At 59.0% G+C, this 8,747-nt stretch overlaps 1 protein-coding gene across 1 annotated transcript in view; it reads left to right on the top strand.

The window, feature by feature from the left end:
- CLTB (clathrin light chain B) overlaps positions 1–6,617 on the top strand; it is a 7,086-nt gene extending 469 nt beyond the window's left edge. The window contains exons 2-8 of the mRNA XM_026858516.1: positions 8–15; positions 786–796; positions 1,687–1,733; positions 2,974–3,091; positions 3,388–3,499; positions 3,915–3,968; positions 4,461–6,617. Coding sequence (XP_026714317.1) covers positions 8–15; positions 786–796; positions 1,687–1,733; positions 2,974–3,091; positions 3,388–3,499; positions 3,915–3,968; positions 4,461–4,632 — 522 coding nt within the window. The 3' untranslated portion in view covers positions 4,633–6,617. The remainder of the gene's footprint in view (positions 1–7; positions 16–785; positions 797–1,686; positions 1,734–2,973; positions 3,092–3,387; positions 3,500–3,914; positions 3,969–4,460) is intronic.
- Positions 6,618–8,747: the final 2,130 nt, after the last annotated feature.

The raw sequence follows: 8,747 nt of genomic DNA, 5'->3' as shown, positions 1-8,747 counted from the left end.
GGTCCAGGGGGGCCCGTGGGGTCCGCCTGGCTGCGCGCCCGGCGGGCACGGAAGGAGCTGCCACCCCCGTGGGCGTAAAGGAGGACTGTGCCCCCTCTTCCCCGAGGGCGGGGAGGGGTTTCCTCCAGGCTGCGCCTGCCGTGGGCCTGCGGTTTCTCGTGGGATGCACAGCATCCCCAGTGGGTGATGGGGTCCATGTTGCACCCCCGGTGGGCAGGCGATGGGGTTCCCAAGGGGACCAGGCCTGCATCCCAGAAAGGGCCCTCTGGGGCCTGTGCTTGGTTCCCTCTTAAACCTTAGGATGTGGGGTGAAACCTGAGCTGGGACTTGCCAGCTGTGGGGCAGTTTCTCTCCCTTGTGCTCAGGCTGGGTTCCAGGGGTTGGGTGGGTCCCCATCTTCATGTCTTAGTGCCCTCAGCTAGGGCAATGTGAGAGGCATCCAGGCAGAGCTGAGGAGCGATGACATCCCTGTCACTGTCCCCACAGACCGGAGAGCCCTTTGGTATGCAAAATGGTGTGCATTTCCACTGGGGGCATTGTGGTCCCAGGCCCTGCAGGTAGAAGGTGCTAATCCTGATTTCTTGCCTCCAGTCTGCAGGGCCTCAGGGCTCTGCTCTCCACATGGACATAGGGAATGCTGTTGTCACCAAACTCTTGCTCCTTCCCCCAAGCCAGGCCCACAGGGCTGTGGAGCAGTGGTTTCACCTCTCCATACACAGGGCTGTGGAGGCAGACCTGGGCCCGGAGAGGTGTTGACAGCCACAGTGATAAATGCAGTCAGACAGGCTGGAACTGGGTGTAGTCAGAGCCACAACCATGGGGGCGAGCACCATGGGGACTGTGCTTGCCTCAGCTATGCTGTGGCTGTGCGGCTGCCTCTGCTTGCACCTCGCCAGCTGGTAGGAGCCCTGTGGTCATCACTGAGGAGAGGTCAGGGCCTTGAGTATGCCTCTTTTAAAGCCTCTTCTCTCCTGGCAGTGGAGCTCCCTGCCTGGGGCTGGCCTTGTGACCCTGGTGTGCAGCTCACAGTGTTCTCGGGGGCTGAGGGGCAGATGGGGCTGTACCCCAGCTGTGGGCATCAGAAGTGCCTCATTCCCAGCCCTAACCTTGCAGCTCATCCCAGGGGCATCCCCCCATTTGGCCTCTCCAGGACCTTGTTGTGCATGCCTGCCCTCCTCTCCTGGTGGAGCACACTGCAGTGTGTCTGTGGGCTCTGACTCTGGCAGGGTTGCCTTCCCTTCGCAGCCCTGCACTGCTGGGCACTCAGCCGACAGCTTCTGGGTCAGCTGTCTGTGTCCATCGGCAGCCTCTGCCTGGTTGCTTGCTGGTTGGGCTTGGTCTGGTTGTCTTTCTACAGTCAGAGCACCTGCCTGTGTCCAGCCTCGTGCCTGAAACAGTTTCCCTAACCTTCAGATAAGATAAAACACCAGTGAAAACATCGTAAAGACATAAATGCCTGGAGAGGCTTGTCTGGGGGAGAGGTGCTGTCTGAGTCCCACCAAGGACAGGAGACCTTGGGGCCTGGCTCACATATGTGGTGCTGTTGTGGATGGGTGTGCTGGGCTGGAAATGGCACAGACAAACTCCCAGAAACTGATTTGCTTCAGTTCCATGAACACCAGCCCCTCTGAGATCACATGCAGCTGCCAAAGTTGTGTTTCCCTTTCTCTCTTTCTTTTTCTCTAGCTGGTTTCCAGAATGGAGGAGCCACTGTCAATGGAGATGTCTTTCAGGTGAGAGCTCAGCCCCTTGCCCCAACCCAGTGATTCTGAAGGGGATTGGGTGGGTATGGGACCAGCACTCCAACCCTCTGCCCCCAGGATTGACTGGTTTGCCATCCAGCCACAAAACAGCTATAGTGTTCCTGCAAAGGTCTGGGTCTCATGGGGGAGTCCTGGCTGCTCCATTCTCACATCTCATTAAAGAGAAGATTGGTCCTACCTTCCGTGACCTGCCCCAAATCTGTATGTAGGTGGCTTGAGCCCTAAGAGCAGATGACAAATGCTCCATTTCCCACAGAAGCCCCCTCTCTGCAGCCTGGGTAGCTCCTGGAGGCCTCTGGAGCAGTCAGGTGCATCTCTTGGCAGAGGCCAGAAGCAGGACAGGGCTGCCATGGGACACTCACTTTGCTGACCTGTCAGCATTTCCCATTAAACTCATTTCCCCATGGCCAAGGATGTTTCATGGGTGCCATCCACATGGGTCTCAGGTCCTCTGGAAGCCTGAAGCCCAGCTCTGCTGGCTACGAGGAGAAGCTGTGCCAACATCTGACAAGCCCTTCACCCCACTCAGTGCCCAGCCATATGGCATGTGCATTGCCCGTGCCTAGTTTACAGGATGATAATCACATCAGAAACGAGACAGACTTAATTAGATTGGGGATCTTAGAGGAAAGCCGTAATCCCATTTCTGAGCTTGGTGTCTGACTGGACATGCAGAAGGTGTTAGCGAAGTGCTGAGCCAGCGTGGTGTTGGGCCTGGCAGGAGCCGTACAGGCAGCTCAGCTCAGAGCAGCGAGAGAGGCTCTTGCCTGCGGTCTGGATCCCCCACAGAGAGCGGTAGCCCTGCCTCTCGCCTGGGCTCTCCCTGCCTGTTGTGGCCAAGCCTGTAATGACGCTCAGTCCTGGGACTGCCTTGGCCCGAGTCAGGGCTGGTGAAGCCTGGTGCTGGTGGGGAGCATGTCACAAAGCTGGTGGCTGCCCAGTGGGTGTGAGAGACGCATTGGCAGCAAGCAGTAAGTCAAGGAGTGGAAGTCTTTCTGGGTGACAGGGCCTGGGGCTGGGAGCTGAGATAGCAGATTGAGCAGCACTTTGGGGACACTGTCACAGATGTCCCATGCTGTCACCCTCCCTACCTCCTATCCTGGTTTGTCTGAGTGCTGGGAGTGTGGAGTCCTGCCCTGCTGCCAGCCCTTTGAGGTGTCTGGGCTGTGGGAAGAGCTGGTGCTGGTGGTGAGATGCTTATGTCCTGCAGGAGTCCAATGGCCCCACGGATGCCTACGCAGCCATAGCCAAGGCTGACCGGCTGACCCAGGAACCTGAGAGCATCCGCAAGTGGAGGGAGGAGCAGAAGAAGCGTCTGGAGGAGCTGGGTGAGAGCCAAGGCCATGTGTTGCCACGCTTGTGTCACCTCGTGACATAGCAGTCAGGGCTCTTGGGGTCCCTCATGTGGGGGTGACCCTGCTGCATCCCTGAGAGGTGTCTCTTGTGCCTCACACTGTGTGGGTGCTCCTGCCAAATTTCTGCTGTCCTTGGGGCAGCAGTGCCTTTCAAACAGTACTCATGGGGACTGAGGACAGGCCTGGGGGGCCACAGCTGTCCTGCCTGCCAAGGGGCTGCCCAGCAAGTGCCAGTCTGGCTGATGGGGTCTGTCTTGCTCTGGCCTTAGATGCGGCATCAAAGGTGACTGAGCAGGAATGGCGTGAGAAAGCCAAGAAGGACCTGGAGGAGTGGAACCTGCGTCAGAATGAGCAGATGGAGAAGAACCGGGCAAACAACAGGTATGTTGGGGTCAGCACAGCCATGAGGGCTGCGATGGGAGCTGCTGTGCAGCCAGATCTGCCTTCCTGGGGTGTCTGGGGGTCTCCAGCCCTGCAGGGATGGAGCTTTGCCAGGCAAGGGGAGAGGCCCCAGGGCTTTGAGCAGCTCCAGTGACTGTGCAGAGCCGCCCTGTCTGGGACCACCCTGGGATCTCAGTGCCTTCTGTCCCCGGCCTGAGCCTCGCAGTGGGGCAGGGGTGGGGCACTGCCTGTGCAGCCCTGCCGTCAGCAGCAGGTTTTCCTGGTGCCGTGTACGCTGTGATGAGTGGGTCACACTCTGCGGAAGAATGCTAACCCCCTCTCTGTTTCTCTCTTTCTAACCCTCTGCCTGCCTGTCCGCTCTTGGCTCTCTCTTTGTCTGTGCCTCGGGGGCTAGGATCGCTGACAAAGCCTTTTACCAGCAGCCGGACGCCGATGTGATTGGCTATGTGTATGTGCCTCTTACAGACCGTATCCTGCCCCGCAGGGTCTGGGGGTTCCTGGCCCCAGCTCTGGCTGCCCAGCCAAGGGAAGGGGGGATGCTGGGAGGTACTGGGCCCTGATGAGGTTCTGGAGGAAGGATAATGTAGCTGAGTGTCTCCAAATAGTGAAGTCTTAGGAGGCAAGTGGAGCTCCTGAAAACGCCCCTGTAGGGGCTGGTTGAAGAGGCAAAGCTGTGGGGTCTTGTGCCTTTTGGAGGATAGCTCTGGGGGTGGAGAAGTCTTGGGAGTGGGCAGACACTCCACTGCCCCTGGATGAATGATGTCTTGGGTGAGTGCAGCCAACAGCAGCCTTGAGCAGCATGTGTCTCTGGATCCCAGAGGATGCTGAGCTCATCAGCTGGAACAAGGGAACAGGAAGGGGGACACGAGGGGTTCCCAGAGAGAGGGGAGGGTCTGCTTGGAAAGGGTTTTGCCAGTGACAACCCTCAATGTCTCTGCAGGGCCTCGGAGGAAGCATTCCTGAAGGAGTCCAAGGAGGAAAGCCCAGGCTCCGAGTGGGAGAAGGTGGCCCAGCTCTGTGATTTCAACCCCAAGAGCAGCAAGCAGAGCAAGGATGTCTCGCGGATGCGCTCGGTGCTCATCTCCCTCAAACAGACGCCCCTGTCCCGCTAGCTGCCGCCTGGCACAGCTGGGAGCGCGGTGGGGCAAGGCCAGGCCCACCGAGCCGGGCGGCTTCATGGGGTCAGGCGAGGAGGGGCCTCACCCTGCCTGCTCGCTGCTCCCTGGTGCGCGCCTTGGCTGTGCTCAAGTCACTGGTTGTAACTCTCCCCATGGTTTTCCTTTGCTTAAAAGGTGCATCGGTTTCCTTTTACACTTATTTATTACGGTGGCATTTCCCTGGGAAGCAACACTGGGTGGCAGAGCTGAGTTAGTGGGGGAGCCTCCGGCCAGGTTGTGCCCAGCGGCCTGGCTGACTGAGAGGGGGAACACCCCACCCCGTGTTCCCCACCTCACCCCTATGCTGGGAATAAACCTGCCTGCGGCTGTCCTGGCACTGGGCAGCTGCAGGCATGGCAGCCCCGTGTTTGGGCCTGGGTCCTAGCCCCAAGGCAGCGATCTTAGTGGGACCCTGGGCTGCCATATGCCTTTCCCGTGCAGAGCTGGTGCAGGGCTGGGAGGGTGGAAAACAGCCCTGTCTCAGCTCCGCACTGCCCAGCACTGCCAGGAGCATGGCTGCAGCGGGATGCTCTGGGCTAGCAGGGGCTGAGGAATGTCAGTGCAGGCACCCAGGCTGGGCCAGGACTACCAGCAGTTGCCCTAAGCCTAGCAGAACTCTCCACAGCCTGGCTGTGCACACCAAAAAGTGGGGCTGTGAGCAGCAGTTGCAGTGTGAGTGTCCCCCATCCATCCGGTGGGGCTGCTGGTGCCAGGCAGCACAGTGCTGCAGGGCACTGGGAAGGGGACACAGGATGAGTGTGCAGGATGTTTTCTCTGCTTTCACCCGGACCATCAGCAGTTGGGAATGGGGGGTGCCAGCCTTCAGGGGCCCTTGGCTCTGCTCTGCTCCTTCCCCTCCTACTAGGATGGGAGATGGAGGCTGTGTGGTTGCAGGGGTAGGAAGGTCCAGCTGCTGTGGGGCAAGTTGAGCCCCAAGCTCCCTAACCTAGGGGCCCAGAGCAGGATTGGGCAGTGTTCTAGTGCTGGGGCTTGTGCTGTCCTTGGAGAACAACCCACACATCTGTCTGCAGCTGCTCTGCGGCTTTTCTCAGTCCTCTGCTGGACACGCCTAAGGCAGCATGGCAAGATGCCTCAGCCCTGCTCCCCACCCCACAAAGCACATGCTTTCCAGCCCAAACACTGGCTTTCTCCTCTGCTTGGCAGGGCCAGCACCAGCCCTGGAAACCTACAAAACTCTTGGCTAGCAGGAGAGGGGCAGGCCTCTGCACACCCTGCTGTGGGCAACCTTGAGCCTGTGCCCAGGGTCTGGCCCTTCGGGGCTTGGGAAGGGCTTGCAGTAGCAGGCTGGGAGGACATGGAGCAGAGCCCACAAAACGTTTGCCTAAGCCTCACTGCAGAGCCCTGTTCAGTCAAAAAGCAAGTATGCAGCTCTCCTGCCCTGCAGCTACAGCTCCACAGGTCAGGAGGGTCACCTGCCCTGCTGCTGCAGCCCTTGTGGGGTGACCAGACATCCTGGCTCTGGGGCACTGGCTCAGCAGCGGGCTGGGAAGGGAAATGGGTGTGTAGGGAGTCACTGGGTGGTGTGTGCTGGGATTGTGCCCCCGTGTCCACAGGGGTGATTGCTCCTACTCTGTCCCCCTGCGCTCCAGCATGCGTAGGCAGCTCTGCTGCGGTGCAGGATGGACACGGATGCAGGATGATACCTCGGGACTCACCTGCCTGCCTCTGCCTTTTGCTGCAGCGCAGCAGGAAGCACCTCTGGCTGCTTCCCAGGGGTGGTGAGCCCCCCTGCACTCTGTCCTTCCAGCCCCTGCAGGCAGCTGGGCCCCTGGGCCCCCGCAGCTGCTGTGTCCCCCCATGTCAGGCAGGGGCAACCAGCTCCCGGGGAGCCGTGCCCACAGCTGTTCTACATCCCCTCGGCTTTGGTATCTGTGACTGTTCAAATTACCTGTTACAATAAACCGACATCACCAATCCTACAGGGCACTGTTGTCTTTATGCTTCAGCAGCACATGTCTGTGTTTAAGAGAGCCCCCGGCCACAAAGCCTCCTGCAGAAAGGACGGGGCTGGAGGGTAACCACATCCTACAGGAAAAAGTAGGAGCGAGGGGAAGGGCTTCTGCGAGCTCCTGCTTGTCCAGACAGGCTGAGCTGCTCCCCAGCCCGCTGCGCCCATCTCCAGGCTGCCAGGGATGGTGCTCGCAGGTCTGCCCAACAGCTGCCTCTCACATCCCTGCCCCAAGCTGGCTGGGCTGGAAGTGCCAGCGAGGCAGCCAAAAGCAGCTGCTTCTGGGAAAGACGTGCTGAGCAGGCAGCCTGCCAGGGAAGGCAGGCAGAGCCTCAGGCTCCCCGGTGCTGAAGCTCTGCTCAGCGCCAACGATGGCTCATCCCCTACCCTCACATCTCAGAAGTCAGCTCTGGTGGGCAAGAGCCTTCTCTCTCTCCTTGCCAAGGCCCACCAGCACAATTCACTGGACAGGACAAACCAAGCACTTGTTTGCAGGCAGAAGTGCATTTACACCTCACACCCTGTCCTTCTGAGAAGTTTCTAAGGGCAAAGTGGGCTCACCAAGCCACAAAGCCACCACATACCAGGGAGGGCCAGGGCGCAGGCACCAACATGCAGACACAGAGAGAGAAGCCTGGGAACACCCCAGGCTGCTCAGCGCAAGGCAGTGTTGCAGCAGGGTTAGTGGTGCCTGTGCCCCTTTCCCCTGCAGAGATATGCTCTGCCTACAGGCAGGTACAAGTTGCTGCAGCCGTACAGCAAACAGAGCCTATGGCTCCATCTCCTCCCCGCTCTGTTGCCCTGACATGGGAGGGCAAAGCCTTGTTGCTCATAAAGCACCCCTGGTATGATCCAAACAATCCAATGCCAACAGTGGGATTTGCAGCTGCCCATGACAGCATCGTGACACAGGCAGTGTAGCTCCCTCTGGGATGAGGGCACTTGCTCAGCAGCCAGTTCCAGCTCCCACGAAACAGCGAGCTGTGCAGGAACTGACTCCCCAGCAAAAGAAGCTGCAGCAGCAGCATGTCCCAGAAAATGTGGCTAGGCCCTGTTTTGGAAATGCGAGTTCCCAACTTGTTTTCACAGGGAGCTACATCTCTTCCATCCTGCTTGCATCACCAAAGCTTTGAGACAGCCGTGCCTGCTCCCTTTCCTTACTATGCTGTTTACTCTTCTGGCTTCTCAATGCTCTGCAATCCAGTATCAGTCAGAACCTTGCTGCAATTCCCTTTATTACTCACTGGTTGCAACTGGACAGATTACACATTCTCCCCACACAACTCACCCACTGCTTATGAACTCTGTCCTGCCAAGATCAAGCCATAAACAGAGCTGTTCCTTCCAACCCGTGCAACTCATTTCTCAAATGTTGGTGCACCACCTGACTAAAGCCACACCTCAGTGAAGACCACAACCCACAACTTTAACAGATTGTGACAGCACCAAGCAGGGACAAGAGGTCTGTCAGGGGCGGAGAGTCTTAGTGAGACGCAACCTCCAGTGTTGCAGGAGGATAAGCATTCAGGAAATCAAACAATGGCAGAGCCCATGTTTCAGGTTAATCACAGAGGTGTATTTGCCGCATTTCCAGTGCTCTGGAACACAGAGGCTCTCTGACAATGGCTCCACAGGCATCACAAATGTCTCTCAGACAAGCCAGAATCCACCCAGCACACCTGCAGCCACAGCTTCCCTCTCTCCTGATCTCACTTTCTAGATTTCATGGCTGTGACCGCCATGCCTCCCAGGAGGGCCACGATGGTGAAGCCCTGGGCCATGATACGTGCCCGCATCATCAGCTGCGAGTGACGGGTGTTGCCCCTCTGGAAGCTGATCAGTCCGTAGGTCAGGACGCCGACAGTGCAGAGGCAGCCTGTAGAGAGACAGGAGGACGGCTCAGGGGAGCAGGGCAGGGGCTGCGAGGACCAGCTCATGCCTCCTTCCCGCCTCCCCACACCCCCGAGCGCTGCTGGGTTGTTAGACCGCATCCCCAAAGAGGAGACGTGCCTCCCCCGGGGGCAGGCCCTTGAGCGTGGGCTCCAGAGGGGCTGACCCACGGCTCACGGCCCTCCCCCGCCACCGGCCCCCGCCACCCTGG

Source organism: Athene cunicularia (genome assembly GCF_003259725.1).
Source record: "Athene cunicularia isolate RWA chromosome 13 unlocalized genomic scaffold, athCun1 chr13_part1, whole genome shotgun sequence".
Lineage (NCBI taxonomy): Eukaryota > Metazoa > Chordata > Aves > Strigiformes > Strigidae > Athene > Athene cunicularia.
This window is presented reverse-complemented; position numbering and strand designations above follow the sequence as displayed.